At 38.5% G+C, this 17,746-nt stretch overlaps 1 protein-coding gene across 3 annotated transcripts in view; it reads left to right on the plus strand.

Moving 5' to 3' along the window:
• Window positions 1–17,746, plus strand: part of LOC124596370 (cleavage and polyadenylation specificity factor subunit 1) — a 299,255-nt gene that overhangs the window by 199,165 nt on the left and 82,344 nt on the right. For all 3 annotated transcript variants that reach the window (XM_047135481.1, XM_047135482.1, XM_047135483.1), the window contains one exon: window positions 2,251–2,341. In XM_047135481.1, the coding sequence (XP_046991437.1) occupies window positions 2,251–2,341 (91 nt within the window). The remainder of the gene's footprint in view (window positions 1–2,250; window positions 2,342–17,746) is intronic.

Here is a 17,746-nt window from a genome sequence, read left to right on the forward strand (position 1 = left end):
CCAGTATTGATTTAAGTGTCAGGAAGTCATTTCTGAAAGTATTCGTATGGAGTGTAGCCATGTATGGAAGTGAAACATGGACGATAAATAGTTTGGACAAGAAGAGAATAGAAGCTTTCGAAATGTGGTGCTACAGAAGAATGCTGAAGATTAGATGGGTAGATCACATAACTAATGAGGAAGTATTGAATAGGATTGGGGAGAAGAGAAGTTTGTGGCACAACTTGACCAGAAGAAGGGATCGGTTGGTAGGACATGTTCTGAGGCATCAAGGGATCACCAATTTAGTATTGGAGGGCAGCATGGAGGGTAAAAATCGTAGAGGGAGACCAAGAGATGAATACATTAAGCAGATTCAGAAGGATGTAGGTTGCAGTAGGTACTGGGAGATGAAAAAGCTTGCACAGGATAGAGTAGCATGGAGAGCTGCATCAAACCAGTCTCAGGACTGAAGACCACAACAACAACAACAACTCTAATAAGCATTTGGATGGACATAGGGTATATATTTTTGTGCAAGTTTTATGTTAAAACCAACTGTGAGAAAGAAAATGCTGAGTGGTGCTGTATTGTGAAAGGTGCCATTTCATTCTCTGTCCCACAATCAGTTTTAACTATGATAGCAGGACATGTAAACCTTTATGCAAAACATTTCTCCCATATATAATGTTTCTCCCGTACATATAGTTTTTCTGTATATACAACTTTAAACAAAAATTATGTACATAACAATGTACTGTTTGTTTTCCTCCTCCCAGTTGGTTTTAACAGAGAACCTTTATATTAGTAAAGTTGCTTTTATGGCTTTATTGGCTTATGATTAGAATAATACTATGCACTCTGGATCATCAGAAGCTTTGTAATGCTACCTGTTCACAAATTAAAACTATGTGAAATAATGCCATTAAAGCTACTATCCTCACAGATCCAGCAGCTGGAGAGGTCTCTCTCATACCCTGCATACCAATGATCCCAACTGATGTATCCACTCACTTTCGTTTGCAGTAAAAATAAAGAACGCTCAATGTAGGACGTCCAGATACTTTGAAATTGATTTATGGTTTGTATGTTTATCACATGGTCACATGTATGTTGCCCTTTCATGAAAAAGTAGTTCAGAAAACCAGTTCACACTCTGCCACACAGTAGCCAAAAAATGAAACATGTATATCTGACATTTCGCAATTGTATTACGTACAAGAAATTTACAAAAACCTAAAAGCAGTAAAAAACCAAACAAAGGATTCCTTTTATATTGTAGACAATTTATTATGAGTTCCATACCTTCATATTGGGTGAAATTGCAACCAGGAGCCAAAGTTTGTGTCTTGACAGTTAGGATATATATCAGATTGTTACATATAGTTAGCAGCTGTGAAGTACTGCTGGGTTCTGTATAGGCAAATAAAATGATGGCACTGATGTTAACAATAGAATATGCTCTAACATTAAACGCATGACTGTTGGTTCATATTGGACTCATACATCCTTAGAAAATGTGAAACTTTATTGATGTCTTTCATACAATACAAACACGGAGCCTCTTCTCAATTACTACATTGTAAGTTCTGACATTTCGTTTGACACAGCTGTAATTTCCTTAGGAATGTTAAGTTTATAAGCATTGCAATCATTGTACGGCTGTGTTTCTGTCTCGTTGAAATCTCATTTCTTATGTGGGGTAGGTGATCTGTAATGTTGTGTGTGTGTGGGGGGGAATAAGAGTAGAGCATTTTGACGTAATGTCATATTCAAAATACAGTCAATTAGAACTTATTGAAAGCATGTACTTGATTTTGGACCATTCTCATTGTTGGTCATATCTCTCTTACTTCTTCGCGTTTTTCTCATATGTATGCCCCCCCCTCTATTGGCCTTGGCTCTTCTTATTTCCCAGTTTCACAGCTTTCAGGTGTCACTTTTTACATCCCATTGTCAATTTTCGTGCTGTCCATTTCTGTTCTCTCTTGTGGTAGCTGCAGGGAACACTAGTTACAGAAGCTTGCATTCTTTCTTCTTACATTTGTGAAAATCTGCTGCTGCCTTTGTGACTATTCATTTTTCATCTTTGTTTGGCTGAGAACACTTCTTAATTTGTGGAACCATTTCTTAGTGTTTTCAGCTAATTACATTTCAGTGCATCCTCCAGCTTATTGAGCCAGATTTTCAGCATTCAGGTTGCATTTTATGAAAATTATTTTGCATCAGAATATACATCATAACAAAATTAACTTTTCATTTATTTTACAGAACAAAGAAGAAAAGTGCAGATGGTGATACCTATTTAGAAAGTAGAGTATGCCAGTTGAGATACTTCAGCAACATTGCTGGTTATAATGGGGTATGTACACTACATTCTATATCCGGTAAAGCACACTATTCTGTTTGTTGTGTGAATGCATGTTCTTGTGAAAATAAACATACAGAGTTAGTTCATTACATGGCTGTAATATTTCCCATTTTTCATGTATTGCAGCAGTGTTAGTTTCAATTCAGATTGAGTGTATTGTTTCTTATGTAAACAGTAACTGGATTCCACAATAGATTAAAGATTTGTAAACTGTCTAAGCACCCAAATATTTTGCAGCTCCAATTCAGTGACAAATATTCCTTCTCTTGACACTCTGTATTGATCATTACCACAATTTTGTCCTGATTGTGTCTTGTAGTTTTGCACACTGGGACATATTCTTTTTCTGTTGCAAAATCAGCTCTTCCACAAAGAAGAATGGCATCCGTGAAGAACAAGGCTTCATCGCATTATTGTGGATCTTGTAGTATAGCTTGAACTGTAGATATAAACAAGCCAGCAATTTCGTTTAGTGTAGGTTGTATGGCACAAAGTAGGTTTTCTCTACTTGTTTCCGTAGCACAGTAACATGCTCTCAAATGACAGGTGAAGTTCATAGTGATGGGAACTGTCCTTAAGGGTGGTCCTCCATCAGTGTTGTCATAACTCATCTGAACCGTTTGAATATGATTGACCATTGTGAACATTCTTTCACAAGCACTTAAAACATTTCTTTTGGTCATCATCCTCCATCAGTCCCCAAGAAAAACTGAATGAAAAGCAACAGCTTACCACTGTTTCTTCCTCTGCTTCATGCTAAGTGATTAACAAGTATCATAGATCAGCAGCAGAGTGTGTGCCGATTTGAAACTTTATGACAGTTAAAAATTGTGTATTGAACTCTAAACTGTGTAGCACTGATGTACTGGTAGAAGGGAAGCTGGGGAGGGTGGCAAGTAGTAAGTCATGCCTAGTAGTGCAGTTGGCAGAAAACATTTGTTCACGATAGGCAAAGGCTCCGAGTTTGGGTCTCAGTCCGGCACACAGTTTTCATTTGTAGGAAGTCTTGGTTATGATAGGGGTTTCCTCTCTGCCCTTTGTTTAATACCCCATGCTTCTTGCAACTGCTGTATATACGCATCCTTGGACAATCAGAAAAATCTGGGAGAAACCCAGAAATTTTTTCATCAGGAAGAAAACTGGGAATTTTTTAGAATTCCGGGAATTTTTCATTGTTCTAGTTTCCAATTAAATTTTTGTTATTTTAACTGATAAGGACTGATACTCTAACAAAAAATTTTACTTTAGCTCACTACTGCAGAATAATGCTACAGCAATAAAACATAAATGGGAGAAGAGCACCAAAATGAAACTTAAATTGCAAAGAAAATTCACCGTTTTCAATACCATGGTGAATACGACTCGGGACAACCGGTAGATTCGGGAAAAACCTGGGAATTTTTCCATCTGGGAGAAAACCGGGAAAAACCTGGGAATTTTATAGAATTCCGGGAACTTTTTTGTTTTAGTTTTCAGTTAGATTTTTGTAATTTTGACTGGTAAGAAACAATACAATAACAAAATATCCCGCTACTGCAGAATAATACTGCAGCAATGAAACATGAGCGAGAGAAAAAAAACGAAAATAAAACTTAAATTGCAAAGGAAATGCGCCATATACAACAACAAAACACAGTACTCATACAAGCGTCTGCCAACAGCAAAATGTGTCAAAGGATTAGGAAGATTACGCAGTGCTTCATAACAACAAATTTTCTCCGATGATCATGACGTCACAACTGTTCACATTAAATTTGTTTGAGCAGTTGCGAGCGGGCTCGTGCACATGCGCAGTTGAATCACGCATGAGTAGTACCTTCTCCAGCTTCTGGCTACAGATGTGTTGCTGTTGGTTGTGTAAGCAGTCGCAGCAAGCAGCTAGATGTTCTGGGAAACATTTTACTGGCGCGTCCAAGCTGCCAAATTCACTGGTGGCAAACCGGGGTATCTGCCCCTGGCAACAATTTCAGGGTGGTGGTGGCAGGGGTTTGAGGAGAAAACCTTGTTTCACAAAGCGCCTAGTATCCAGCGCACTTTAGGCTATCGATTATTCATATGATTTTGAAACGCTGTTGGTTTTTTAACATATTCAAAATTTATTCTGAATGAATCATTAGTTGATTTTTGAATGCGTGCATAGTGTACGTCATGCCTCTGCCAGGGGAATTCCCGTCGCATCTATAAATAAGCTGGCCGAAGTGGCCGTGCGGTTCTAGGCGCTGCAGTCTGGAACCGTGAGACCTCTACAGTCGCAGGTTCAAATCCTGCCTCGGGATGGATGTGTGTGGTGTCCTTAGGTTAGTTAGGTTTAACTAGTTCTAAGTTCTAGGGTACTAATGACCTCAGAGGTTGAGTCCCATAGTGCTCAGAGCCATTTGAACCATCTATAAATAAACTTACCTGCACACGGAAGGGGATGGGGCTACACAAACTGAGCGGGATAAAGCCGAACGGGTGAATGCCAATCGCTGTTTGTTTATGTAGTTGACTGGGTTTTCGAAAGATCAGCATAGTTATAAGTAACAGTGAAATCCATAGATTCAGACTACCACAGTGGAAATAAATGACTAACAGGTAAGAAGGAATACGTATTATCATCTTGGTGTATTCAGGAAAATGAAATTCTTACAGAAAATTTTTGGCCAGACCGCTACACTAGTAAGGGCCAGTTGTACAGTCCCTGGTAGCAGCCGTCTTAAGTTCTATTCTGGGAGTAGCGCGGAAAACGATAGTTGATTGTGGCAGGGTTAATGAAGTTAACCAGGGAATAAGTTTTGGCACTGGCAGGAATAGTTACAGAATTAATGATAAGATTGATTGTCAGAACGAGGAAGGAGAAGAAACAGGAGCATCACACAAATTATGGAAGAATATGACGATTCCAAATTTATATAAAAATTTCATACTACTTCTTTTCGATCTCATGCTTGAGAAGCTGAAGCGTATGAATGAAATGTAAAATTATTACCGAACGCAAAGCATTTTGCTTATAGTAGGCGTAATAGGCATTTCATATTGGTACTTCATGAATTATATTCCGTCGTGTTATAAAAATGACTATTTGTGCCAAAACAGCCCCGTTTATTTGGTGTGTGTTACAATTGCTGCAATATTGGAAAGGCCTATTTCGTTTTATCTAGCAGACAGTAACAAATACACGTAATCAGATCGAGAAACCACACCAGTCTTGGGTACTGTTTGTATTAACTCCTTTTTCAGTATTAGACAACATTTCGTTTTTTCTTGTATCAAAACGTTTGACGAACTTTGATGAGGTAATAGATTCTTTCCCAGAAAGAAAAGCACGCCCTGTAAAACTGTACTGAGGTAAGAGAGAGAAAAAATTATAGAACTTAAGGATTGAAGAAATGTGTACTGTCTTGTTTTTCTCTTGTCTTTACTGGTTTTATGTATATTATATTTAATTTTAAGTCACTTAAGAAAGCAAGTTATTAGCTGATAGGCAACAAAGAGTGCAAATTTTTTGAAGAGTTCTCCCGGTTGCAAATAACCCCATCCAATATTAACTGCGAGGTTTTTTTAAAAGAGGGGTTGGATGTCAAACTGGGAGCAGGAGAGGCACCACAGGACATTTTAATTTCTACTGACCTGAATATAGTCTGATGGAATCCATTACAAAATGTACACGTTTGAATTCCACAGAGTGAAATACAGTGACGTGAGGTTGAAGAATGCTATGTGAAGAGAAATGGCACTGCACTTTGGTACACTTAAGACCAAATAACATGTCTCACATTTTCTCAAACACGTATGTTTTACGTATCAGATTCTTCAGAAAGATGTGCGCTATAAAATGAACAAATTTTAGAAAAGTCGACTTTATTAAAATTTTTGGCGTCCTACCTCAAACGCAGGAGGGGGAAGGGGGGGCATTACTATCTAGTATTGCCGCGGTTCGAAAATATCGTTGATCCGGGGCTGATGCTTAGAGCAGTCTGAGTAGTAGTGGGGAGGTGGATAGTCTCAACGTGCCCCATGTTTAAGTTCAATGATTTTGCTGTTTCATCTTCGTTTATTGCTTTCACGTCTAATGAAACAAAAGGGATTTCTGTGACCAGGAGCTATCAAATGAATTAAAATACATTCAGATAATTACGGAAAGGTAAAATATATTATTAGTTCCAGATTTTATTTTATTTCCATCTTTCTGACAGTAAAGCATTAATTGCCTTGCAGAACGATGAAGTTGTTTTTGTCAGTTTGCTAAAGAAATTTGGCTTTTACTAGACGTTACGGCTGAGGCAATCAATGCATTTGAAGCGAAGTGTTAAATGTGCATGTTTTCATCTTCTAGCACTTATGGCATTATGCCATAATGGAAAGAACCAAACATGAGAATACAATACTGGTACTCCAAGAAAATTTACTTTCGAATCTGGACGTACGAATCTGCACTTTAAGCCGAATTATGCATTTTAGTATGGTTCATGAAATTCCGATGCTCGTGGAGTATCCTCTGATGCCTTGTTTCCTTTATAACATAATGTAAGATCTTTTAATGTTTTACACGTACGAACACACGGGCTTCCTGCGTCATCGTAGCTGTGCAAGCGCGGTGACGCCTGTTATCTGGCGCTCTCTGACAACTGCTGAAACGAACCTATTTCTAACAGGTCGCGGGAAAATATTGCGAATGATTGTTTGAAAAGCGTTACTTTCAAAGTAAATTTCCTTTAACGGAAGATGAACTATGTGCGAGAATGTACGATGAATTTAATAAATCACAGATTGTTTGACTCTCATTTAAAAATCAACTCTTTGAGGACGATCATTTAGAAAAATTTTGAGCCCAGAAGGTCGCTATTTATGTCGCTATTAAAAATTTTATTGGCACATTTGTGTGATGTATCTGAAAGCGTAACACACGCAAAAAAGATCGACATTATACGTGAAAGCTTCTCTTACAGCTAATTAATCTTCGTTATATGTGAAAGCTTTGCTTTTCTTGTAACAACACTATGTATATTAATTTAAACCATTAACTTTTCCTATTAGTGTGTACACACTACTTAACAGTGATATTGCTATTGGCTGACTACATCACTGAATATCTGCTATCATCGGCTGGCGAGATCATGTAACATGAGCCATGACTGGCTAACAAAAGAGCATCGCAATTCGTAATACAAAAATATGCAGCGCAGATGTTGCTACACGTCAAAGATCTTCCCAAAACGCGAAATTCTACGCTGGTGTATAAAACCATAACCATTCACAGGTCTGATAAGTTTTACAGTTCCGAGGAGGAGTATACTACCACTTAACACGGAAAAAGTGTATTTTCACCCGGGAGAAAGTGTATTTTTAACCGGGAAATCCGGGAATCTTTTTTTCTTGTCCACGTATACAAAACACAGTGCACACACAAGCGTCTACTGATAGCAAATAGTGTCAAAGGCTTTAGGATGAAAACTAAGCAATACTTTCCAACAACAAACTGCTTTCAATGAGCGTGCCATCACAACTGGTTACGTTAGTTTTGTCTGATGAATTGGTAGCAGACTCCTGTGCATGTGTAGAGCTGAAGTCATGTATGAGCTGCACGTTATCTCACTTCTAGCTACTTGAAGTGTGGCTGTTAGCTGTATGAGCAGTAGCAGCAAGCAGCCAGATGCTAGATGGAAAAATTTTTCTAGCACACCCAAGTTGTCAGATCGGCACATGTGCAGAGCAGCCTGGTTTGTAGTGCAGGAGTAGTCTCCACGTGACACTTTTACGTTTTGTGATTTTGCTGTTTTGTTTACATTTACATCTCTTATGTTAAATGAAAACAAAGTTGATTTTTGTGGCTCAGAGTTATCAAGTGAATTAAAATACAGTCACTTAATGAAGGAAGATTAAAATATGTTATTAGTTTCAGTTTTCTGATATTATTTTATTTCCACATCATTGGCAACTGATTTCTTTCCATGTTATTGGCAGTCGAGCATTAATCATCTTGCAGAGCAATAAAGTTATAGTTTCCTAGAGAAATTTAGCTTTTATTAATCTTTTATGCAGAGGCAACCAATTTATTTGAAACAAAGTGTTTCATTCCACACTGTTGGCTAGTTTCAACTGTTCACTAATTTTCAAGTGCACATTTGCACCTTTTGGCATGCATGGCAAAGTACCATAATGAACAATACATGAGAAACTACAGTACTGGTACTCCAAGAAAACTGGCATCCTGAAAACCACAGTGGAAAGCTTAATACCAGGTAGGAGCCTACTTCAGTGTGAATCTGGACATACGAATGTGCACTTTAAGCTGAATTATGCATTAATTATGCCTCCCATGAAACACACTGTTTTTAAATCACAAGACATGTTTCAACACTTGTCTGGTGCCTTCTCAAGGCTTGACGCTATTTCTTAATTTGTATTGTTTACATCTTAAATTTACTGAATGCCATTGTTAGGTAAATTATAGATTGGCAGCATACCATGTTATCATTATAACTCTATACAAGACTTTATATTTGCTCCTGGAACAGAATATAAACTGCCATTTATACAGTTTCATGGCTTCACAGAAAACCTTGTTCATTTTTACACCATTTGAAAGTCGTGAAAAACTTATTGTCCTTAGTTCTGGCATATACAAACAGTTGGTTTTTGCAAGAAATTTGTATTCCTTCTTACTAGCTTTTTGCAGTACTGTGTGGACGTAAACGTGATTGGAAATGCTAGATAAGATTATTGGAGAGTAGGAATTAAAAGAAAACAGTATTAAAGTCACTATTTAGCAAAGTATTTGGGTACTTTAAGTTGTATAATATAGTTTTGAAATGACTGCTTTCTTATTTTGCATTCCTTATCTGGATAGGATATCGTAAAACAATTGCCCTAAGTACAGTGACTGCATATGTCCTTTCCTAACAACATGCTACAGTGCTGCACTCTGTCATGTGATGCCCCACCACACAAAATTCTAAACAGAAATGCAACAAGAAGCGTATGAGCAGAGCAAACACCAAGCATGGGCTTCCTATATCATGCAGCTTCTTATTCACAGTAAAGCCTGTTTGTTGACGCTCTGACAACTGTTCAAATGTATCTATTGATAACAGGTCACAGGAAAATATTGCGAATGGTAGTTTGAGAAGCGTTATTTTCAAAGTGAATTTCCTTTTATGCAGAGTGAATTATGTTACACATGGAAAAATTTCAGGCCCAGAAGACCAGCCATTTATGTCATTATTTAAAATTTTATTGGCACATTTGTGTTTGAAATATCTTAAAGGGTAACATATGTACAGAAAGGGCAACAGCCTCAACGGGTGCGGGGCAAAGTCAGGACATGCGGGGACCAAGCAGCAATCGGTATTGTAATTGTCAACTGTCGAAGCTGCGTTGGTAAAGTACCGGAACTTCAAGCGCTGATAGAAAGCACCGAAGCTGAAATCGTTATAGGTACAGAAAGCTGGCTTAAGCCAGAGATAAATTCTGCCGAAATTTTTACAAAGGTACAGACGGTGTTTAGAAAGGATAGATTGCATGTAACCGGTGGTGGAGTGTTCATCGCTGTTAGTAGTAGTTTATCCTGTAGTGAAGTAGAAGTGGATAGTTCCTGTGAATTATTATGGGTGGAGGTTACACTAAACAACCGAACTAGGTTAATAGTTGGCTCCTTGTACCGACCTCCCGACTCAGCAGCATTAGTGGCAGAACAACTGAGAGAAAATTTGGAATACATTTCACATAAATTTTCTCAGCATGTTATAGTCTTAGGTGGAGATTTCAATTTACCAGATATAGACTGGGACACTCAGATGTTTAGGACGGGTGGTAGGGACAGAGCATCGAGTGACATTATACTGAGTGCACTATCCGAAAATTACCTCGAGCAATTAAACAGAGAACCGACTCGTGGAGATAACATATTGGACCTACTGATAACAAACAGACCCGAACTTTTCGAATCTGTATGTACAGAACAGGGAATCAGTGATCATAAGGCCGTTGCAGCATCCCTGAATATGGAAGTTAATAGGAATATAAAAAAAGGGAGGAAGGTTTATCTGTTTAGCAAGAGTAATAGAAGGCAGATTTCAGACTACCTAACAGATCAAAACGAAAATTTCTGTTCCGACACTGACAATGTTGAGTGTTTATGGAAAAAGTTCAAGGCAATCGTAAAATGCGTTTTAGACAGGTACGTGCCGAGTAAAACTGTGAGGGACGGGAAAAACCCACCGTGGTACAACAACAAAGTTAGGAAACTACTGCGAAAGCAAAGGGAGCTCCACTCCAAGTTTAAACGCAGCCAAAACCTCTCAGACAAACAGAAGCTAAACGATGTCAAAGTTAGCGTAAGGAGGGCTATGCGTGAAGCGTTCATTGAATTCGAAAGTAAAATTCTATGTACCGACTTGACAGAAAATCCTAGGAAGTTCTGGTCTTACGTTAAATCAGTAAGTGGCTCGAAACAGCATATCCAGACACTACGGGATGATGATGGCATTGAAACAGAGGATGACACGCGTAAAGCTGAAATACTAAACACCTTTTTCCAAAGCTGTTTCACAGAGGAAGACCGCACTGCAGTTCCTTCTCTAAATCCTCGCACAAACGAAAAAATGGCTGACATCGAAATAAGTGTCCAAGGAATAGAAAAGCAACTGGAATCACTCAATAGAGGAAAGTCCACTGGACCTGACGGGATACCAATTCGATTCTACACAGAGTACGCGAAAGAACTTGCCCCCCTTCTAACAGCCGTGTACCGCAAGTCTCTAGAGGAACGGAGGGTTCCAAATGATTGGAAAAGAGCACAGATAGTCCCAGTCTTCAAGAAGGGTCGTCGAGCAGATGCGCAAAACTATAGGCCTATATCTCTTACGTCGATCTCTTGTAGAATTTTAGAACATGTTTTTTGCTCGCGTATCATGTCATTTCTGGAAACCCAGAATCTACTATGTAGGAATCAACATGGATTCCGGAAACAGCGATCGTGTGAGACCCAACTCGCCTTATTTGTTCATGAGACCCAGAAAATATTAGATACAGGCTCCCAGGTAGATGCTATTTTTCTTGACTTCCGGAAGGCGTTCGATACAGTTCCGCACTGTCGCCTGATAAACAAAGTAAGAGCCTACGGAATATCAGACCAGCTGTGTGGCTGGATTGAAGAGTTTTTAGCAAACAGAACACAGCATGTTGTTATCAATGGAGAGACGTCTACAGACGTTAAAGTAACCTCTGGCGTGCCACAGGGGAGTGTTATGGGACCATTGCTTTTCACAATATATATAAATGACCTAGTAGATAGTGTCGGAAGTTCCATGCGGCTTTTCGCGGATGATGCTGTAGTATACAGAGAAGTTGCTGCATTAGAAAATTGTAGCGAAATACAGGAAGATCTGCAGCGGATAGGCACTTGGTGCAGGGAGTGGCAACTGACCCTTAACATAGACAAATGTAATGTATTGCGAATACATAGAAAGAAGGATCCTTTATTGTATGATTATATGATAGCGGAACAAACACTGGTAGCAGTTACTTCTGTAAAATATCTGGGAGTATGCGTACGGAACGATTTGAAGTGGAATGATCATATAAAACTAATTGTTGGTAAGGCGGGTACCAGGTTGAGATTCATTGGGAGAGTGCTTAGAAAATGTAGTCCATCAACAAAGGAGGTGGCTTACAAAACACTCGTTCGACCTATACTTGAGTATTGCTCATCAGTGTGGGATCCGTACCAGGTCGGGTTGACGGAGGAGATAGAGAAGATCCAAAGAAGAGCGGCGCGTTTCGTCACTGGGTTATTTGGTAACCGTGATAGCGTTACGGAGATGTTTAATAAACTCAAGTGGCAGACTCTGCAAGAGAGGCGCTCTGCATCGCGGTGTAGCTTGCTCGCCAGGTTTCGAGAGGGTGCATTTCTGGATGAGGTATTGAATATATTGCTTCCCCCTACTTATACTTCCCGAGGAGATCACGAATGTAAAATTAGAGAGATTAGAGCGCGCACGGAGGCTTTCAGACAGTCGTTCTTCCCGCGAACCATACGCGACTGGAACAGGAAAGGGAGGTAATGACAGTGGCACGTAAAGTGCCCTCCGCCACACACCGTTGGGTGGCTTGCGGAGTATCAATGTAGATGTAGATGTAGATGCAAAAAAAGAACCAATATTATATGTGAAATCTTAGGTTTGTTTGTAGCTATACTATATGTTTATTAATTTAAACCATTAACTTCTCTTATTTGGGTGTTCATGCTACTTAACAGTGATGTTGCTATTGGCTGCCTACAACAAGTGTCCTATGCTTTGAGTATTTGCTGTCATTGGTAGGCAAGATCATGTGATATGAGCTATGAGTTGCCAATAGTCAGGCTTTGGAAACCAATGTGCGGTGTTCAGTGGAATTTGTATTTATACTTTCATAATAAGAATGTATATAGTACATCAAAGTCCTTTCCAAAACACGTTTTTTTTTTTTTTTGTTGTGTTTCATTTAGTAAAACACTGGGAACTTCTATGCCAGTGTATAAAACTTTCACCATTCAAAGAATCTGTAAGTTTTACAGTTCCGAAGGAGAGTGTACTATCACTTAAAATGGAAAAAAGTGTGTCTTTTACCAGGAAATGTGGGAAAAATCTAAGAATTTTTTTTCTCGTCTGTGTATATACTCTGAACTGTCAATTTTTATTTTACTTTTGGTCTGTTGAACGATTTAAGTGTTGGGCCATGTTTGTCAGCTGTTTGATCATCAAATTAATATTGCCAATCCACCAGAATGACTTATCCCATCAAGGTACTTGAAACTGGCCTAAGAGGCCTAAGACAGAAATAGTGCAATATTATGAAAATAAAATAAAAATTCACTGTGGCAGACAGTATGGAGTCATTCAAAAAAGTCGTAGCAATTATGAATGTTATGTTTGTGTTGACTGGAGGGACTCAAGCTGGTAGCTACATTTCAAATATGGATAGTAAGCATACTATTTACATTACCCACAAACTACATGCAAGATACAGAATTTGCTGCTATTGTTACAATGTGTTCACCATCATCATATCATATCATTATCATTCTTTTCCTCGGTGAACTGTTTATTCACTTCTTCCCTACATAGTACTATATCATTTTGTGCTTCCTTGCTGGCCGGTGTGGCCGAGCGGTTCTAGGCGCTTCAGTCTGGAACCGCGTGACTGCTACGGTCGCAGGTTCGAATCCTGCCTCGGGCATGGATGTGTGTGCTGTCCTTAGGTTAGTTAGGTTTAAGTAGTTCTAAGTTCTAGGGGACTGATGACCTCAGACGTTGAGTCCCATAGTGCTCAGAGCCATTTTGTGCTTTCTTGGTCAGTGTTTGGGCATTAGAAATTAGCTCTTTTTCCCATTTCGTTTACATTATTACTTTTTTTAAAAGATAAAAATGTAACAGCTAGATGTTTTTCCCTTTTTTTTCTTTCCCACTCCCAAGCATGGTTTGAAAGCTTTATTTCTGTGAAGGAGTGTGAAGTATTTTGCAATTTTGTGGGTTTTAGACTTTAGTGAGTCTGAAAAGCTAAGGCAGTTCATCCATAAAGAAAGAAGTAAGTTATGTTGTTAAATTCTATTGAAGTGGATAATGAGTTGAGTAATTTTCTTTGTTTGTAATTTAATGACATATTGTTCTGTGAAATGTTGTTTTGCTAGAAATGGTGCAAAATAATGTACAGATATCTAAAAGAAAAGACATAATGTGTTTCAGAGCAGAAGCACCATAAATTTATCATAACAGGTCAGTTTGCAGCAACTATATGAGTGAAAGTTTGCTTTCCATTATGTGAGAAATATGTAGTCCTGATTATCAGCTGTTAATGATGTTGAGAAGCGTATCCATATTGGGCACCATGTGTCTATCCTAGGATTATGGAAGGAAATCTAGACATCACCTCAACTGTATATGATTTGTCTATTTCACAACTGCTTTTGGATGTTTCCTCTTATCAAATGAAATGAGATGTGTAAAATGTATTCCTAATGCATGTAAGAACCAGTGATGCTCTTCATATTGCTATGAAAAAATTGTCCAGTAATCTCAGCCATTCACTCTAGGTGCCCCCCCCCCCCTATTCTTATAGGGAACATCTGATAATGATATAGATTTCATCATAATAGAACGAAAATAGATCACTCAATTGTACAGACACATAGAATGTATAACATTATGAGGATAGAATGGTTACTCAACTGTGACCTTGCTGAAGGAAACATCCTGTCATTTATCTGAAGTGTTTTTGGAAAATTGCAGTAAATCTAAATCAGGGTGTCCAGACAGAGTAAATTATATGGTTCAATTGCTTTATCTCATTCTGTTGGTCCCAGTTATACAACATTATTTTGTTCATACACAATTTGCACGAGATATGAGCCATCTGGATAGCTGAGCACTTTAGCATGCTACTCTTAGGATTCATGCTTGTCACAGATTGAATCTGCATCAGATTAATGACAAGGGCTGGTGAGCTGGCCACCCTTGGTGTCATTTGTAGGTGGTTATACACATGCAACTAAGTGAATACCATGCTGGCACTCACATCCCACCTCAGGTACATTCTGCTGTTTAAAAGTTTTTTGTTTGTTTTTGCTTGGTAAAAATTAGTACAAAAATGGCTCTTGTTCCATTATTACATGTAGAACTATTAGTGAAATACTTATAGTCTGATTGAAATTAGTTGATAGTTGACACTTCACATGTTGGAGCTGCCTTCTTCCAATCAGAGCACACATCATCACGCCTAAACTGTTCACCATTGCCAAACTGCCACAACCAGTTGTCAGTCCACTTGTAATTCCTGGTCTGACTGTTTTTCTTGATTTATTTGGAGCCAGAATCCTAGGTCTGGCTCCTTCATTTCGCATTTCATAAGGCTTGATAACCACACAAAAAACAGCACATACAAAATGATGAAAACAAAATATACATTTCATACACAGCACTAGCAAAACATTACTGGAGCCTTTCACATAAGACATGATTCGGTGTTACATATTAGATTGTTACTACCAGAAACATTGCATTAGACCAAACTTTTCTGAAAACAGCAAATCATCATTTCAACTGGTTGTACAGAGGAGTGAATATAACACTATAACATGGAGAGACACCATGAAGCAGTGATTAAGGGAGAATTCTAATATGCAGAAGGTCGTGGGTCCAAATCTCGTCACATGACATAACTTTTTAAATTTGCATATCTTTATCAAAATGACTCCGATTATTATTATTTTCATTTATTTGGTTTAAATGCATTTTTTTTATTTTTAATCTTTTTTACATCACCTTCAACATCATATTGATTTTTTTATCAGACATGTCATCGTTTGGTATCATGTCAGCTCGTGTTGCCAGCGTGAGGATAGTTTCAGGTAACTGATGAAAGCAAGAAGTTACTGTTCACTTTTAGAGCTGAAACTGAATTTTTTTGTCTTGAGTTTGCTCGTAGAGCACAGCTTTAATCATCGTGAACAAAGCGGGTGTGATAAACAGCTCTGCTGCTGGTTGTTGACCACTGTTTTCTTGGATACATTGCACTTCACAAGGTTGTGATCAGGTTAGCACATGAGCATAAACTCAGGGCTATAAAACATGTCATGGTCACTTAAAATCAGCCGTGGACAGACTGTCTTGCATTCCCGCCATGCCTGATGGTAACCGCCTCCATCATTGCTCTGCATAACATGAGCAGCACTTGTGGAGTGACCCACAGTGTATATGTGTCGCCTTTAACTGAGCAGCAGCCAATGTGGCAGCACTGTAGCATCGAGTGATAGATGTCAACTGTCAAGTAATTTTAATCGGACTGTAGTAATGTTTTTCCAGGTATGCACAACAGATTGGTATATGTACTCACTTGGTGCAGTATGGTTACCCAGTTTTTTTTTAAATTCTTTACAATGAGTTGACTACTTTATTTTAGTTTTTATTCTTATGGCCCTTTCCTGCTGTTTGAAAACTGTCCATATTTTCTGATTTTGATGTTCAGTGTAGAATCCGATAGGTAAGAAACCGTAAGGAAATTGCCATATCACAGAAGAACTGACCATGAAGCCTTAATAAAAGAGTATACTTCTTTCCTAATGGCTTGAAACACGTATGCCAGTTTCACTGGACTCTGGCTACTGTTGTATTAGCCAGTGAATATGCAGAAAGACAATAAGAGCTGCTATGTAAAAGAAATGGCACTTCCAATACTTATCTGGGATGCTTTTATTATACCGTATTTACTCGAATCTAAGCTGCACTTTTTTTTCCGGTTTTTGTAATCCAAAAAACCGCCTGCGGCTTAGAATCGAGTGCAAAGCAAGCTTAAGTTATGAAAAATGTTGGTAGGTGCCGCCACAACTAACTTCTGCCGTCGAATATATGTAGCGCTACACAGGCATGCTTTGTAGGCTCAAAGATAAATACTGGCGCCAAAACCTCTGCGTCAGTAAATAAATTTAAAAAAAAAGGTGGAAGACGAGCTTTTTTTTTCCGCCCCGAGTTTCGACCACTGCATTTTCATACATTATCCAACGAAGTAAATACAAATTCCGTATTGTTCATCTTCGAATGTAGTAGAATTTCAATGTACTACGAAAATCCGACTGGCAAGACTGTTTGGGATGTTTTTCAATATGGCCAACTGTTACGTTCTGAATTTTTTCCTATCTGTGAGAAGAGATGGTTGCTAATAGTAACCTGATGAAATGTGAATCACAAGCAGTATTCTCTTCACCATTCACCATAAGAATAATACGAATATAAACATTTTGCCATGTGTTCTTCCGTGTTTGTTGCTATCTCATTTAAATCCTGTCTGCCTAATAAACTACGAAACTAGAGTGAGACAACAGCAAACCCGGAAGAATACACTTATCGTGTCATGTTTATATTCGTATTATTCTTAGCCTAATAGTGATACAGTCAGAAATGAACCACGGCAACTGACTAGATTTTTAAATCTAAGATGACTCTAATTTCTGTGCAGAATTTGATGTACTAAAGAAGCGGCCGCAAAGATTTTCAAACGGAGAAAAATTTTCGCCTAACTCTCGTTCAGAACATGTTCTATCATACGCAGCCTATTATTTGGTTCTTGTTGATCATTCTCAAAGAAAGCAGCAGTGTAAGTAACAACAAATAGCAGTCTCTTGACATTGCTTCGCTAATGAGACGATTCGCCTCTTTTTAGTTGTAAGCGGCGGTAGCGCGCATAAAAGCAAGCCATGCCGCGAACGGCGACAGGCCGTAAACACGCACTATCAGAATGCGACAAACAATGCATGACACAGTACAGTGATGCATTTTCAGCTTAGAGTGACGTAAACACCTATAACAGAGAAAACAGCACTTATCAGATCAAACAAAATAAGCAATCGATTCAAACCAGACGAAGCACGTGGAAAAGGAAGGG

This window comes from Schistocerca americana, chromosome 2, assembly GCF_021461395.2.
Source record: "Schistocerca americana isolate TAMUIC-IGC-003095 chromosome 2, iqSchAmer2.1, whole genome shotgun sequence".
Lineage (NCBI taxonomy): Eukaryota > Metazoa > Arthropoda > Insecta > Orthoptera > Acrididae > Schistocerca > Schistocerca americana.